At 58.1% G+C, this 17523-nt stretch overlaps 1 protein-coding gene across 2 annotated transcripts in view; it reads right to left on the reverse strand.

Moving 5' to 3' along the window:
• RUNX3 (RUNX family transcription factor 3) overlaps positions 1–17523 on the reverse strand; it is a 58115-nt gene that overhangs the window by 1784 nt on the left and 38808 nt on the right. For both annotated transcript variants that reach the window (XM_032863792.1, XM_032863793.1), the window contains 2 exons: positions 14923–15027; positions 4239–4397 (listed from right to left, as the gene is read on the reverse strand). In XM_032863792.1, coding sequence (XP_032719683.1) covers positions 4239–4397; positions 14923–15027 — 264 coding nt within the window. The remainder of the gene's footprint in view (positions 1–4238; positions 4398–14922; positions 15028–17523) is intronic.

Raw genomic sequence — 17523 nt, forward strand, 5'->3', positions numbered from 1 at the left:
GGGGTGTGAAGAGCCACTTCCGCCTTCCTCCCTCCCCATTAATAGCTGGTAAGACCTCGGGTTATGAAGACAGTCTCCAATGGTGCTCTGAGCTCGGGAGCTGCAGCTTGCTTTTACAGATAAGGCAACTGAGGCCCAGAGAGAAGGAATGGTTTTTCCTAATGTTGCCCAGGAAGGACTGGAGCTCATCGTGGGGCCTCTGCTTTCCACTCCCTGCTGCTGGGTGCACGCACCTCCCCTGTCCGGGCGGGGCTCAGGCAGCTTCCCTCACCCCGGGCCTGAGCCTCGCCCCGGGCCTGGGCCTCCAGGTCTGTCCTGTAGACTGGGGCCGACTGGTGGCCCGACAGAGAAGAGACGCCACCTTCGCTTGCCTCAGCAACAGAGTGAGATGGTAGCCAGAGGGGCCTGGTGGCCCGGAGCCTGCCTTCACACGGAGGGACCCAGTGTTCAGCCCCAGTCCTGCCCTACCGTCCGCAGGTATGGCTCCTCTCTGGACTCCCAGACAAGGGTCTCTCTGCTTCTGCCCCCTACTCTTGCAGTTGCAGAACCCCCCCGCCCCCAAACCTCAGCATTCAAAGGGGCTTTAGGATTGAGTCTAACCCCTTCGGCAGGAAAACTCAGGCCCAGAGAGGGTGAGGCACTTGCCTCAGGGTTACACGGCACACTGGACCTGGCACAAAATCCCAGGGCTCCTGTTCTGAGCCCTGACATGTGCCTGATAGGTTGCTGTCCCGTCTCTGAGGCAGCCCAGTCCAGCATTTGTCTTGGGTCTGATACTTACTGGGCAAGTCACTTAAGCTGCTCTGTGCCTCAGTCTTCCCACATGAAAAATACAGGCAGTGACAGTGCTAGGGATTAAGCGAGTTACTACATGGAAAGTGCTTAGACCCGCACACAACAGAGGCCACTGAAGGTTTGCCCTGTGCACCGTCTGGGACACCTCTTGCTCCGGGCACTCAGGAGAACTTCCCCACGCAGGGCCCTGCGAGGAGGAGTCCCTGACCCTCCTGCCTTGTGGCCTGGCCGAGGGGTGACTCTGGGCAGCAGCAGAGAGGTGGAGGAACCCTCAGCAGAGGTCCTGAGGGCAAGTTCGTCTGGTCCCCATCCCTCGTGCTGCCCCCACAGAGCAGGACGCAGAGGGAGACCATCCCTGTCGCGTGGGCAGCTCCTGGTGGGCGCCGCCTGCTCTGACCATGGCTTGGCTGGGGGCAGCGAGCTGCAGGGACCCTCAGGCCTCTAGTTTCCCCAGCTCTGCCCAAGGTGCTGTGGGGCCTCAGGTGACACCTGTAACTTCTCAGGGCTTTGGGCTCTTCCTGACTCCACTGGGGGTGTTGCCTTAGCAGTGGGCTCTGGGTCTGGTCCCGACCGTGAATCAGAACAGAGCAATGCTCCCAGGCTACAGGTGGGTGGATGTAGGGTCAAGGGGCCAGATGACCGGGGCCTTCTGGAACATCTAGTATTCTCTGTAACAGTGCCCCTGGCCGTTCCATGCTGCCCTGGAGTGCAAGAGATCAGAGAGGTGCTTGGCTCCCCACTGTCATCTCAGTATGACAGGGCAGAAGGCCTTGGGGGCAGGGGCTGGCTCCCCGAGCTGAGCCAAGCATGAGGCTGATACACCCACTCAGAACCGAGGAAGTGAGTGCCGCCCACGCCATGGGAGTGCCATTCTCCAAACAAAGGAAACCCAAGCAAGGAACCCAGAACACAACAGTAGGCCTGCAGCCCAGGAAACACAGGGCTCAGGAAGCTCAGGGTTGTGCAAAGTGGACCCGGGCCTGGTGTGTGTGGCCCCTGGAGTTCCCATGGGCTGTGGGCTCTGAGCTGGGCTCACCCGGACTGCCAATGTCCTCTCCTGCCTTGCTGCCAGGCTGGGGTGGGGAGGGGGAAGTATCTGCCCTCAGCACCCCTGTGGGTACGGCCCCCATTCCCCCAGCCCAGTAGCCCCGGGAAACCCGAGCTGGTCGGCTGAGGAGCAGCCAGTCCCAACACTGGAAGGAAATGTTTATTTTCTTCTCCAAATTGCCCCAGCTGCTGCATAGTGCCTGAATGAGGCCTTTGAGCCATGAGAAGCCCCCACCGTGGGCAGCCACAGCTGAGGGGGCTGGGGGCTGGCGTCTGGAGGGGTCGGGGCCTCAGCACTGTTTACTAGTGACCAAAGCCAGGGGGTCAAAGCTATTAAGGGGCGTCGAGACTAGTGACGGTGGGGTGCCCTGAGGGGGATCCCCAGGACAGAGTCTGAGGGCAGGGGCTCATCCCACCACAGGGGCAACACCAATGAGAGGGCCCCAAACTCAGCCCTGCCAACACCCCTCGTCTCCCCACATTACAGATGGGAACACTGAGGTTCAGCAAGGTGAGGTTACCTGCCTGAGATCACAGCTGGTGCCTGACACAGACATCAGGTCTACCTGATGGCAGGTTCACTCCAGAGAGCACAGGTCTGGGGAGGGGGAGAGCTGGCTGGGGCAGAGGGCCACATAGGCTCCCATGGGGGTGTGTGTGTGTAGGGAGGGGCCACAGGATGCCACGGAAGGGGAAGGACTGGCTCAGCCATGCCCCATACAGGCTCAGCCTCCTCTCCCCCCAGCCCCAGGTAGGGGCAGGGGCTCTGGCCTGCCCTTCTGGACAGGGGGTGGGGAGGCTTGCCTCAGGCTCTTGTAGGCACCGATTTCAAAGCCATGTCCATGCAACTGTGGCCAGGGAAAGGTAGGTTTTCCTTCCATGAGAGCTGCTCCTCAGGAAGCCACTGTTCACCCTCACCTTCTAGATTCTGGGGTTCCCTGGCTGGGCTCCAATATGCACTGGGTCCCAGCTCTGCACATGGCAGGGAAAGGCCTGGAGTGTTAGGCTACTGTACCTTGACAAGGGCTGGCCTATGGGACATGGAAGCAAGGACCGCTTTCGGGCAGGGGGTGGGCAGGAACCTGGAGAGGAGATAACCTCTCCCGGTCTCTTGAGGTCAGACCCCCATGCGGTAAGCCCCCCTCATTGGGCTCTAGAACCACTAACTGTCTCAAACTCACTAGCCCATGGGTCTCTCCTCACCTGAGGGGCTCAGCAGGACCAAGAATAGAAGCTTCCTGTCCCAGAAAAGAAGGGGCTGTACCAAGGCCCGGCCACTGTATCATGCCTGGCACACAAGGGCCGGGGGCAAGGCCTCCCTTAGTGGAGAGCCCCAGCAAGCCCCAAGCTTGGCCTGGAGTCAGCTCGCAGCCCTACCCCGGGCTCTTCCTGCGGGGGGCCCCCTCGTCTGCACCCTCAGCAGTGCAGGAAGTTCCTGGGAGTAGGTGCTATGGGGACTTTGGACATGGTCATCGATGGGCTCTGGGCCCCACAAGTGGCTCTTCATCTCTTAGGCCTCAGTTCACTCATCTGTCAGATGGGTCGTAAGCAGGCCCCACACGACCGGGGAAGAATGGCCACTACGGGATGTGACTCTGTCTGGCACTGTGGACCAGAGCTCTCTGCCCCCACCCAGTCCAAGGGCCCAGAGAACAGCCAATCCTCCTCACCCGGCCGTGTATGGACCTGCCCCGTGCCAGGCACCCGTCTACTCTGCAAGGCCTCAGTGTGCCTGCCACCTCCATCTGGGCAATGGGGACACAGACGCTGTCTGGGGCCCCAGCTGAGAAGCCTCCCTCGTCTTTCCTGTTTGGAAGAAGTCTCTGGGCCAAGAGGGGACTTTTCCTAGGTGATGCTGGGTGTCCCCAGGGCTGCGACATCACTTTGACATTTACAAAGTTTACCTGAGTGCAGTCATGGCATTGGAATGTCGCCCCAGCCCCGGGCAGAGGCACCCACCACTGCCCCTCCCTCAGATAGGGGACACGTGGGCTCTTCGGCAGGGACAGGTCTGTCACAGGCTCCTTAGACAAGTCATGCCCCAATTTTAACGGGTACACTGGGGAATTAATGCCCATGTCACTCAGGAGACGGTGAGCTCCCGAAGGCAGGGCCTGTGTCTATCCGTGCGGGTCCCTGGGGACCGGCACTGCGCGTCGCATGTAGAGGGTGTCCATACGTGGTTGCTGAGTGACTGAATGAAGGGCCTATCCCAGGTCTGGGCAGAGTATCCCTGGAAATCATCTGTAGGAGGCCATGAGCAGGACTGTCCTCCTTCATAAAACAAGGAAGTGCAGTGAATGACCTCCAAAGGAGCCTTTGTTCTGGGGAAGCAGGGCCATGCCCAGGGCCCCCTCCACCGTCCCCCCCGCCCCCCGGCTCCCCCTGTGCCGTACCTTGGATGGGGGTCTGGGCCTGGCTGCTATAGTGGCTGGTGGTGCTGATCGAGCCACGGGGACTGGGCGTGCTCGGCGTCACTCGCATGCGCAGCCGTTCCAGGTCCCCGAAGCGGTCAGGGAATGGCTTGGTCTGGTCCTCCAGCTTCTGCCGGTGCCCTGCAGAGCATGGGGAGCCCATCAGTGCTAGGTCCCGAGAGTCTCAGGGGGACACCACGGCCTCACTCTGCTGGGAAGTTCTCCCCGAGGTCCAACCTGAGACATCCGTAGGACAATCCTCAGGTGACTATCAACCCCTCTGCTGAGGTTCCCCACGGGGTTTCTGGATAGAGAATGACCATGACATGCTGCCTTGGGGCTGCCGTGATGGTCTGTCTCACCCCTGCCTGCCTGCTTGAGTAGGAGTACACGTGCTTCTATCTGAACCTCTAGAACCCACTGTGCAGAAGGGGAAACCGAGGCAGCAGGCCTGTGTAAGTGGCTCAAGGGGGCTCCTGTGGGACTCGGGCTGTCACCCTCTGCCTCCCAGTGTCCCAGATCCCCCACCCCACCACCGCCCATATCTACAAGAGTAACGGGACATGGCCCTGCAGTGGGACCACCAGCTGCACCAGCCCTGAGCCTCCCTGGGACACCTAGGGCGCACCTCTCCTGTCCCCGCCTTAGACAGAAGGGAAAATCCAGGGGGATGAGAAAAGACATGGGGCACTTCCGGGCGGGGCTGAGCTCCCACCTCTGACTAGAAGCTGTGTGCAGGGGACCAGTGCCCCTGGCTGGGGGCATCACACCTGGAGAAACTGTTAGCATTCCCCATGACTTCCCTCCCAGGGCCCACTCAGGAAGGGGCCCAGCTTCGTCTCCCAGGCCCCGGGGGTGTGGGTCAGGTCAGGTGCTCATGCCCCTGCCTCTGTACAGCTAGCTGAGGCTCCCCTCACGGCTTCCTGAATGACGTCAAGCTTGCGGGGATGCCCCCCCCCGCACTTTTTCAATTATTCATTTTACATTTCACAAGCGACACACGAACTTCTACAAAAATGAAAGCATGACAGAATTACAGGTCAGGCTAATGGCCCCTTTGACCCACCCTAACTTCTGGGCAGGCCCCCACATGATCGGTTTGGTGGTCTCTCTTTCCAGCCTCGGAAAGATGTGTTTTCCAGCAAGGAAAACACAGAGCAAGCTTCTCACAGACCCTCTTGAACGGTCTCAGCCTGGTCTGTCATTCTCCAGCTCGCTTTTCCAGTAGCCAGAGCCCCGCCTCCGTTTCCCGATCTGTGAGATGGGGGGAGTAACCCAGCCCCACGAAAACAACAGAGCTCCTGCTCTACCTTGGAAGCCCTCCCTGGCGCAGAGGGAGAGCTCAGCGAGGAGGAGGATAGAACACTCAACACTCGCCAGCAGATGTCCCTTGTCCTGCCCGTCCGGGCCCTGGAGGCTGTAGCTCACTCAGCCCGCCATGCCCTAGGATGGGTGATCACGTGGTTTTCCCATTTCTTCCGTTATTCACATGCGGCCCTCCCAGGAACTATACGTGTACGGGCCCTCTTCACTGATCAGCCAAACCCCAGCCGTTAGCCTCCTCTCCACCTGCCCCAGACCAGGATCCCAACCCCGACCCTGAGGCAGGAGGCCAGGCAGGCAGGGCGGCCAGGTTCTCCTTTCACAAAGAGAACTGCAGCTCAGAGAGGTGAAGAGGCTTGCCCTCAGTCACACAGCAAGGAAGGGAGAAGTATGTCCTGTATCTGGGGTCCCTCGGAGAAGAAACATGGGGAGCGGCTAAGGGAGAGGGAAGGCTTGCCTGAGTCCTCGGGTCTGCGGTGACATGCCAAGTTTTCTAGACTGACAAGGAGGGAAGAAGAGGGAAGTTGGTGGGAAGGAAGACAGAAGCCCTCACTGTCCGTCCTGAGGCCTGGAAACATGCTGGGGGCCTGGAAAAGCACGAAATGACTAGTGACCGCCCTTGGGAATGAGGAAACCGAGCTGGAGGCTTCAGAATGGGTTTGATTCCTGATTTTCAAAATGGAGATGTGATGGATTCTGGCATCAGAGACGCCCATGCTCCCTACCCATCCCTGCCTCAGACAGGCATCTGAGGGCTCTCAGAGATGAGCATGTAGTCCTGGGAGGGCTCAGCAAGTCATCAAGAAGCAGGGAACCCACTCTCTCCTCGGAGGATGCCCCAGACCTGGAGCCCAAGGGACACTGTCAACTGGGATGAGACAGCTTGGCTTCTAGGACAGCTGCTCCCAGTACCGTTGCGAAGGGGCCAAATGGAGGCTGGGGGTGATTTTAGCTGGAGCTGGGGCTGTAGGCTCTGATGCTTGTGGAGACCCGGCAAGTCACGTAAGTGAGGCACATGGGACTGGTGGGGAGTTGGGGTGGACTGGAGAGGGTGTGCCTTGCGGAAGGGCCAAGTGCCACCTGGTCCAGCTGGCCGGTGCCCTGATGGGGGTGGGGCCAGTGTGGCCAGAACTTCCAGTTTACCAGAAGAAACCTGCTTTGATGTGAAATGTTTATATGTTGGCAATTCATTCTAATACTGAGAAAAAAAAAAAAAAACCCAAACCCCCAAACCAACTTGTAGGATGCGTCCTGCTCACAGGCTGCCAGGTTGCAACCTCAAAGTTCGAGATTTCATTTTCTGGAGGGTTGGGTAAGCTTAGCCGCTGAGGACTGCTTAACGGATACCCCTCAAGGGGTGATCACTAGGGGAGTGTCGCGGGGCCTGGGAAGCCGTGTTGTCGACACGGCTGTGGCGGCCACCGAAAATGGCAGGGCCATGTGGACAAGCTGGAGGACAAATGAATTCGGAACAATCTCAACAGGCAGGAAGTCGGCCGGATAGACGTGGGGACTGCAGACTGACCTGAGTGCAGCTCGGGTGCAAAGATTCTGGGTGTCTCAGTCAACCACAAGCTTGACGTGAGCCAATGGGGCTCCACGAAAACTGGTGCAAAACCTCAGGCCTTGTCATTATCGTCACTGTGGGGCAAAGTCGTGTCTCTGAGTCACACTGTGTACCAAGTGTTTACAGTTACTCCTGCGGCCGGAGGAAGGAGGGCAGGGCTCACGGCCCACGCGGGTTCGAGGACGGGCCTGCTGCCTGTGCGGCCTGGTGGCCTCACTCGAGTCCCACTCCCTCCCCACCGCAACCCGAAGCTGTAGTGTCCCCTCTACGGCCAAACAAGGTCTATGAGCGCGCTCCCTCCATGCGGGTCACGTCTACCCCAGCACATGCCACGGGAGGCAGGGCCACATCGGCGACAGGGAGTTGGGGACACACAGCCAGGCCGGCGGAGCCAACCCCGACGCAGGGCCCCCGAGGCCGAGTCCGGGGAGCGTTCTTTCTCCTGACAGTCTCCTCTTAGCTCCCACTGTCCAGGTGGGGCTGCAGAGGCCTCCGGATGCGACCTAGGTGAAGCGGCTGGTCTGGGACAGAAATCCGGTCGTCTGGCGGGAGGCCGCTCTGCCTTCACCAAGGACATGCTTCCCGGAGTGGGGCCCGTCCTCACAGGGTTCTGGGACTCACTTCCTCGCTGCCGTGGAACTCTGCGGCCACTGGCAGGGAGGGGCGGCGGGAAGCTGACGTGGCTCCACGTGGCCAGGGCGCCAGAGAGTCTCGGAGCCACGGGGCCCGGCCGCCACATTTGGAGCAGAGCGGAACTTCCCGTGCCCGAGGGAAGATGGCCCTACAGAACAGAACTCTTTGATTCGGCCGCCCACCGCGGGAGCTGGGGGGAGCTCTGGCCTCGCTCCCTCAGTCACCTGGGGCCCAGCCCTGTCACTCCATGCCTCAGTTTCCCCCCGCACAGATGGCTCACGGAGGCCCCTCCAGCTTTGCAAGTCTCTGGCTGGAGATTACGAAGCTCAGCCACCGGCCCCGCCAGGGCCTCCAGGAGGGAAGAAGGCTCAGCCTTCTTTCCACCCTCCTCTCGGGCCGCCGTGCCCGGCGCTTCTCGAGTGTCTCCTGCCTCTCACACCTCAGAGCCACAGCGCAGTCGCAGCCCCTGCCAGAACGCTTCCCTGCCCTTCGGGGCTCACGCCAAGAGCCCCTCCCGTGCAGGCAGACCCCCTGCCCCTGCCCTGAGCCCTTGCAGCACCTCTGCAGGCTCTGAGCAGCAGCTAGCATGACCGGAGATTAAAGCAACAGCCAGAGCTCGCAGGATGCTTCCTCCGCTCCAGCATCTTCGTCACTGACAGGCCCTGCCTGGTTCCACCCTGCATGGTCCCCACTGTCCCTGTCCTGCAGGTGAGGAAACGGAGGCTGGCTGAGGGTCAGGGACGTGCTGAGGTCACAGAGATGGCTTGAGGCCATCTCTTCTTCCTGGAGGCCATTCTGCTAGAAGGGGGCCTCGGTTCTGATCATCAGGGGCACCAGACAACGGATTCTAAGGCCTAGCCTGGCCCAGGGCCCAGCCTGGCTCTCTGCAGGGTGGGCCTGGGGAGAAGAGGAGAGGGTCTCAGTGGACTCCAGCAGGAGCCCTGTCCTACTCTGAGACTCAGGGCCGAGAGTCCTGCTCTCTAACCACACTTTGCTCTGACCGACCTCCTCCTCTGGGCCACAGCTGCCACACCTGTACTGTGGTTTCATACTGTCCAGCCCCCAATGTGTGGGTGAGCTGCAGGACAGACCCCCAGGGTTTAAAAGTAAAGCACTTTGCAGGGAGGATGGGGGACCACCTAAGTAAGACCCCACCGTGGCCCACTACGCCGGGCCTACTGCCGGCCTCCCACAGCTGGGCTCAAATCACTGCAGCCCCTACAACACGGCCTCCCTTAGAGCTGTGACCCCCATTTGTGGAAGGGTGGGTCCCAGTGGCCCAGGCCTGTACGAGTCAGGTCTCACCCACTGGTGATCGGCGGGAGATCACTTCCCCCCTCGAAGCTTCAGCGGTCTCCTCTGTAAAATGGGAGATCTCATTCTCACTCCCCAGGGTGTGGGCGTGCTGCAGGAATTAAACAGGCAGTCTGGCCTTGGCCCTGGAGGAAGGCATTCTGGGCTCCACAGTTCTTCCACAGCCCTCCTGGGGTGCCCAGCCTCGCACATGTATGAGGAGGGTCAGAAGGAGGGGAGCGGGCACTGGGGTCCAGCCAGACTGAGTGGTTCACCCAGGGTCACGCAGCGTTGGAGGCAGACGACAAGGGCTGGGTTCTGGGTTGGGGGCTCCCTAACCACCAGTCCCGGACATCCTTCATCACCACCGGCTGGGCCAACATGGGGTCCTCGCGCCTCCCAGGAACCCGGTGCTTCTGGGGGAACCATCGGGGCATGGCCCTGCCTTCACGCTGGCCCACCGCCAGCCCCCGCGATGAGAGTTGTACAGGCATCTACCATGGGCCACTGTGCTAGGTGGGCCGTGCCTGTCTTCTACAAGGGTCACAACCCTCTGAGAGGCTGTGACTATTGCCCCATTTTAAGGATGGGAAAGTGGAGACACGAGGTCAAGGTCAAACCTGTAACTGTCAGCATGTTGCATGAAGCTTGGCTTCCCAAGTCCTCCAGGAGAGGAGTGCTATGTTGACGGGCGGTGAGGCTCTCACTAGCAGGAGGCCAGCTCAGCATTCTGCCTCCACTGGGTGGGAAAGGGACAGGAGGCAAAGGGGGCAGGCAACAGGGAGAACCAGAGTTGGGCAGGGACCGGGAACAGGATGGGCTGCAGGGAACAATGTGGGCCCCAGTGACGGGGCCTTCACCCATCTGAAGACACTCGGCTGCCTCCTCGGCTGCCTGGCCCAGCCCTGGTGCGGTCACAACCCAGACACAGCAGCCACTGTCCGCTCAGCCGCGGGGTGGGGCACCCGGGCCCAAGGCCCGCTCTGTGGCCTGTCAGGAGATTTACACCCGACTCTTAACAACCGCGCGGAATCGCGGGCGGGTGCTGGGCCCCGGGTGGTCTGCCTTGAATCGGCCCCCTGTGAGCAGATGAAAGCTGGTCGGTGGCTGGGCAGGGAAATGGGCTGGCGGGGGGCCAGCGGGCAGGGCGGCAAGCGGCTCCCTCCCAGGGCTGCAACTGGGGCTTCCAGCAGGCCTGGGGTTGATTAGGGGAAGCTGGGAGGTCTGAGGTTAACCCCTTCTCTCCTGCTGGGTGCACTCCCCTGGGGATTTAGGGGATCCTGGGAGCCGGGGCCAGAAACTGTTGCCTCTCCACGACTTGGATGTCCCTCTGCCTCCCCACACCTGGAGCTGAGAACAAAACTGTGGCAACTTCAGGACCCTTAAAGGCCCAGAGACAGGCTTAGTTAGGGTCACTTCCCCTGCCCATGCTGTCTGGGGCCCCCAGCAACCACTGGCTCTGGGCTTCCTTCCTTCAGACCTCTCTGGTCCAATGTCACCTCCACTCCCTGCCCACATCCCATCCCTGCCCTCTCCACCGCTCCCCCCAGCTCTGTTTTTCTTCCTAAAATCTCTCACTACCTGAAATTAAGTCAGTTAATCATTTATTTATTTCATTTATTCAACAAAGAGTTACTGAGTACCTCCTAAGCGCTCATGTCTGTATTTTGGGGTCTAGGTCAGTACCTGGCAAAGCAGAGGAAAGAAACTCTGCCCCGTGGAGCATATACACTGGTCAGGGGAGATAAGAAAGAAACAGAATGAGTGAACTCTATAGCATCTTGGAAGGTAATCGGGGCTCTAAGTTAAATCGAGGCTGGTAAGTATGGGTGGGGTGTGCATGATTTGAAACGACATGTCAGGGGAGAGTTCGCTGAGAAGTTAGAGTAAAGCCTTCATTCAGGGTGGGAAAGAGCAAGCCATGCGTCCAGAGGCATCTGGGGAGGAGTGCTCCAGGGAAAGAGAAGAGCAGTGCAAAGGCCCTGAGGCAGGGATGTGGCTGCCCAGTTGGAAGACCAGCCAGGAGGCTGGGGTGGCCAGAGTAGGGTAAGCAAGGAGGAGGATGGCAGGGAGGAAGGCAGGGGGTAATGGACACAGAGCAGGTGGGGCCCTGGGGGCCACGGTGACTAGAATACTGTTCACCATCTTTCCCTACCTCCAGTGTCTAAGACCCAAGAGGGACGGAGCCTGTCTCCTGGGTTCACTGAGCATGCCCAGCTCCTAGAACAGTGCCAGACACATGAAAGGTGCCCAGGAAAATATTTGTTGAAGTCATTCCATGTACATTTTTGGGAAGAAAGGGCCCACAGGCAAGGTGCCTGAAGCACCCGGCTCTGCCTCAGGCAGGATTAAGAACTTGGGTCCTACCCTTTCAGGTACCAGCACCTGCTAAGCCAGGAAGATGGGGGGAGCGGTTCTTAAACCACGGTCCTTGCCAGAAGTGCCAGGCCCTGAGCTGCCTCCTGCCTGAATCCTGGATCCTGCTCAGCCACCTGTTTTTTTAACCAGCCCCTGGTGACTGTGAGGGACACCAGCACTGAGAACCTCAGAAACCAAGGCCACACAGGCAGGAAGCCACCAAGCCAGCCTTCAAACCCAGCCAGCCACCTGGCTACAGATCGGGCATGCTCAGCAGGGCACCAGAGGGGAACGACCCAGCCACAGAACCCACAGCTGGGCCTCAGGGATAGGTAGACTCCCACTCCTTGCCTCCCAGGACCAGCCCCTACTCCCACCCCACCCCACCCCACAGAAGGCTCAGCCCTCACATGGGGTTGGGAGTCACCAAACGGGAGAAAAGCCCAGAAAGGAAATCCTGTGATCATCCATGAGGGTTTGGGTACTTCCTGCGCGGCTGGGCAGCTGCAAGCTCCTTTCATGCCCAGGACACCTCCCCAGAGCAGATGTTAATATCATCCCCATTTTACAGATGAGCACAGGGAGGTGGGAAGGCCCTTCTAAGGGGCCCTCACTTCCCTGAGTCCTAGATTGGAGCCCCTGGGTGGGGGGCACTGAAGTTCACCCTTGAGCAAGGGGCTCTGTATCCTGCCCTGTCCCCTCCTGGTGTGACTGAGGACCCATGAGCAGGGATTTTGCACTAGGCCTGGTGCATGGGGAACGTCTGGCGACCAGCAGTGCCGAGCTGGTCTCTTACCTCGTATAGGTGGGGAAAGAGAGGCCCAGAAAGGAAGAGGATTTGTCCAAGGTCACACACTAAAGGCCAGGTCAGGGTCAGAAGCCAGGGTGCTGGTGAGACCTGACCTGCGGGCCTGAGTGGGCAGTGAGGGGCAGAAGAAACGCAGGGCCTCGGGATGGGCGGCCTGGAGAACTGCCCCCTCCCACGGCGGCTCTTTTCTAGAAATCTGCTTCTGCTAAGATTTTGTTGAACAAGTCTCTTTAAACCCATGGGTCTGGCCCGTGCCCAGGCCGAGAGGGGCACCACCCACCTCAGCACACAGAGCCAGCCTAACCTCCGACTCCAGGCTATCTCCTGGCCCAGCTTCCTTTCCCTCCTCTTGCTGCCTCATCTCCCTTAAGCCTCTGCTGCTTTGTCTTGTGTCACCCCTTCCTTCCTCAGCTCACTGCCCAGAAGGGCTGTCTCAGGTCTGGGGGACCCCGGGAGAGAAAAGCAGGCAGAGGATTTGAACTAGGGGCTCCCAAAGGCAGAGCTGAGCCTCTCTCCTCATCCAGGGGCCTCTAGGGGGAGGGTGGGCAGCTCTCGGCTGAGCAGGGCTGGACGTGGACCCCCAGCTCGCAGGCCTCCATGGACCAGCTGCTTTGTGGAGTGGCTGCTAAGGGCGGCATCAACACACGGAGCCCAACCGTGGCTCCCATCCGCCCCGATTCTGCCCCTGGAGACAGAGTGGCATGTTACCTCCGTTACCCCTCTAAGGCCATGGCTTAGGTTTCTCAGCAGCCACGCTGCTGCTGACCCAGAGAGGGTCACCGTCCCCGAATGGCGGTGGTGGTGGTGGGAATGCATGGCCGCGGTCAGGTACTGGGGATAACAGGACACCGTAGATCCAGTGACTCACCCGGATCCTCCCTCTGCCACAGCCAGATGCTAGCCACATGCTGTCACTGATCTCTAGGCCCGCAGCGTGGGGGTATCACCCCACTTCTGGGAGGAGGGGCGGAGGCCCAGAGATGCCAGTAACTTGTCTGGGGTCCTTCAGCCAGGCCGGCTGACTCAGAACTTGTTCTCTGTGCCATGGAGGCCTATAGCTCACAAGGGCTTCCCAACCATCACCACCTGAGACTCTTGGGATCACTGACCCAGTTCACAGATAACAAAACTGAGGCCAAAAAGAGCACATGGGTTGTCAAAGTCTATAGAGCCCAAGGCCAGGGGTGTGGATCCAACCAAGGCCAATCCCAACAGGAATACGGCCAGAGCAGATACCAGCCTGCGAGCCTCATGGCCAGATGCAGGAGCTCAGGAGGATGGAGGGTGTGCCCTAAGAGCCTACAGGGAGTCATCCCGGGCCACTAGGCCCAGCATTATGCCTTTCCTAGGTGGCCAGTCCCTGGAATAGGACCAGGAATTGGATAGATGGGGAGCCAAGCCAGTCCGATTCCCAAGAAGGAAGGGGCCAGCCCACAGGGCAGGCCTGGGTGGCCCTCACTGATGACACCCTGGCATAGCCACACCCCTGTTCAGAGCTTCCTGGGCTCAGGTCCCCATTCTGTCTTCCTGCCCCAAGTCCACCCAGCTTAGAATGGAAATGCAAGACTGTCTCTGGGAAGACAGGGCACCTCTCAGCAGATCGTGGGAGGCCCTGGCAGGTTCTCAACATCCCCTGGCCTAGATTCTCTCCTCACTGGAACTGGGGTGACCGTTTGGCTTTGCTCTCACAAGGATCCCACAAGATAATGAATGCGAGAGGGTTTTCTGAACTGCAAAGGGCCACTATCACAAAGAGAAAGTCAGGGCCACTCTCCATACCCCACACTGAGCACGCTGCAAATCCGGGGGCGGTCCAGGCGAACGCTGGTCAGGACGCTGGTTGGAAAGCAGCCAGTCCAGAGAGGACCAGCTGGTTCTCAGTTTCATTCATTCATTCATTCATTCATGCATGGAACGCAAGCCTCTGGCCCACTCTGCGGCAACCGCCCCACCCTCCAATTTCCCTGATCTAAATCTGCAAACTCCAGGCCCTTCAGCAGGCAGAAGCAATGAAACACAACTCTCTCTGATGCTAAAACACACACATCAGGACTCCCTGCACATAGTAGGTGCTCAAAAAATATTTGCAGAATCAATTTGCATTCCTGAGTGTGGGTTTTGGGGTCAGAGTGCTTGGGCTCTGTGTGACTTAAGTCAGGTAACAGATCCAGAGAAAGTTTCCAAGGAGGGGATCCGGCCTCGCAGCCAGACCAGCTCCTGTTTTTGATGGCTCCCTCCCTCAGCCGCTGGCAGAGGAAGCTGGAGTGGAGCAGCGCAAACCTGGCCTGGCCCCCCTCCCCTCACAAATACCCTATCTGAAGCCTGTTCCTTCCCTGAACCCTTTCCTCAACAGACGCAAACTGCAAGTCCATACTCCCTTAGCTGCCCTTTTGCCCACCCTTCCACGGGCAGGTGTTCCTCAGGGAAGGGCGTCAGGCTAATTCTGTCTTTCGCCCTCCTAGCACCCTTGCTGGCCTCCAGGAGTCCAGAGCTAAGCACAGAGGGTCAGGTGTTGCTGGTGTGTTTTGGGATGTGGAGCCCAGGACTGCAATCCCACACAAAAATTCTCCAGGCATCCAGTGCCATCTATCTGACCTTGGCTGCTGCTCTCCCCGCGCCCCCCACTCCCACCCACACTGGGCTCTTCTCCCCCACCCAGGGGGCTCAGTGACTTTGGCACTTACGTCTGGGTTCTCGGGGTCCATCCACGGTCACCTTGATGGCTCGGTGGTAGGTGGCCACTTGGGTGGGGTTGGTGAACACGGTGATGGTCAGTGTGAAACTCTTCCCTGGGGGGAGTGGAGAATAAAGGCAGAAGGTTGGCACCTGGAGCGATTAACAATACTCTGTTGTCCCTTCAAGAAGGGGCAGATCTCTTTCCTTTGAACCTGGCAGCAGATGGGGCTCTAGGTGAAGGTCTAGCTGTTGGCCTTGGCATTCAAGGCCTTGGAGGTCTGGCATCATCCTCCCCCACCCCATGCTCTGGGTACCCTGCTATTTCCTCCCTGCTTCCCTGCCTTTGTGCCATTCCTTCCACCCGGAGACCCTCATGATTTTGGAGTGGGGAGCACCCAAGTGTATTTATTAAAAAACGCATAAAAATACAGATTTGGGGGGGCACCTGGGTGGCTCAGTCTGTTAAAAATCTGTCTTTGGCTCAGATCATGATCCGGGGGTCCTGGGTTAGGCTCCCTGCTCAGCGGGGAGTCTGCTTCTCCCTCTCCCTCCGTCTGTCCCCCAACTCCTGCTCATGCTTTCTTGCTTTCCAACAAATAAATAAAATCTTTTAAAAAAATACTATTTTCTTTTCCTGAAAGTAATTATGACTTTATAAAAACTGGGGGGGTCACAGAAAAATCACCTACAGTTCCACTAACCCAGAGATAAACACTGTTAACATTTGGGTGTTTTTGGCTCTAGTCCCTTTTGGGTGGGTATGTATGTTTACAGAGTGGCAAGGATTCCAAAATACGTATATTTATACCCTGGTTGTGTTTTTCTTCATTTAACCTCACATCGTAAGCACTTTCTGGTGTCATTAAAAACCCTTCATAAACTTCATTTTAATGCTGCAAAATACTTCAACCCACAGAAGCCTCGTCTTTTCTTTATCTGCCTCCTTCCTCCCGGGTGCGCGGGCCCTGCAGCCTCCTCCTGGCTGACTCCTGGTTGGGGGTTTGGGGGCTGGGAGAGAGCTGAGTGGGGAGCTGCCGGCATTTCATTTGTAGACGCAACTGTTATTTCCAGAGCTCTGTTCTATTTTTAGATAGACATTTGGCTCCAAAGTCTCCATTCAAAATTCCTGAGAGGAAAAACTTTTAAAATAATAATTTTCTTTTTTTTACCATTTAAAATAAAACGAAAATGACCTTTTGTTTACAAAAAATCTTTGTCTCCATCTCTGCTTATTTCCTCAGGATAGATTCCAAGAAGTGGTGAGTGATTTCGTTGCATCAGAGGGCTGGGATGCATTCAGGGGCATTGATCTCTCCCGTGCACAGACAGAGCCCCGGATTGTCACTGTGACTGTGACCGCAGGGAGCCCCCCACCCCCTACACAGCAGCACAGCCACCTATCACACTTCTGACTTCAGTCTGCCTCTCTGCCGTGCCTAGGGAGACTGAAACTTTTTATCTGCTCATGGTCTGTCCCAAACCCAACACAAATGATCACTTCAGGTTCCTTCATGCTTTCCTCATTCGCGTTTTATTTATTTATTATTAATTAATTAATTAATTTTTTTCCTCATTTGCGTTTTAGTTCCGTTTAGAAATCAGCCTGTGTTAACCGGTTAGCAACCAGCTTCTCAGCTCAGTGGCCTTCACATTCTGCCTTCTGACACTGAGCTGTATGGCATTTTCAGCTCTTTCCCCTGTTGGTGATTTCTCCTAGTGTTTCATGTTCGGGCAGCGCTCCGTTCCCCACCTGAACTGTAACAAGCCAATAAAGGTTTACCTTCAATAAACAGCGTTCTTGCTACCTTCTACCTTTAATTCCTTGATTCTTCTGGGGGTTTAACTGGTGGGTTTGGTAGAAGGTAAAGATAAGGGCAACCCAATTCTCCCATCACCTTCATTGAAGGAGGAGTCGTCCCTCTTTCCGGCCCTCTTCTCTGTCAGCATCGAGTCCCCCACACTGTATGAGACTGGGGAGGCTGGGGTGAGGGCTTCACCCATCTCCTCTAAGCTTGGCCTCCTCCTTCTCTGCCTCCGAGCATCCCCATCTCTGGACCTCAGTTATCAATCAGGGACTCCCTAAGGGTAGGGGCCTGCGGCCCGGTGCACCTGTGTCCACCAGGGCTGGCCCAGGGTGGGCAACTGAGGGAGGCTACCCACAAAGGGACAGCACAGGAGTCCAGTCCCTGCAACTCTCCAAGGCAGGCAGGCAGTCTTGCTACCCCCCTTCACCAGCGGGAGATGAAAACTCAGGGGAGGGAAGGATAGCTTGTGGTTCTCCTTGCCAGGCTGGATCTGGTCATCATGTGAAAACTCGAGCCCCAGAAACAGGAAAATCCAGAATGAAAGTAAACCAGCCAGGCTTCCAGGGCCGCACCACGGAACCCCAGGGGTTCTTCTGAGACACCAAAGAACTGGTGTATAAACGGGGTGGTTTAAATTGAGGCATGATTCAAACTGGGCCAGAGTGGGGCCTTTCTGGAAGAATCTTCCTGAGCCAGCCCACTGAAGGCAGGGATGGAAATGTACAGCCCCTGCCCGTGGAGTCCTGGATCAGAGGAGATCGAACCCCTCACTCTCAGACTACAGGGGCACTTCCCATGGTTTCT

The sequence above is a fragment of the Lontra canadensis genome, unplaced genomic scaffold (genome assembly GCF_010015895.1).
Source record: "Lontra canadensis isolate GAN:19392208 unplaced genomic scaffold, GSC_riverotter_1.0 scaffold25, whole genome shotgun sequence".
NCBI lineage: Eukaryota > Metazoa > Chordata > Mammalia > Carnivora > Mustelidae > Lontra > Lontra canadensis.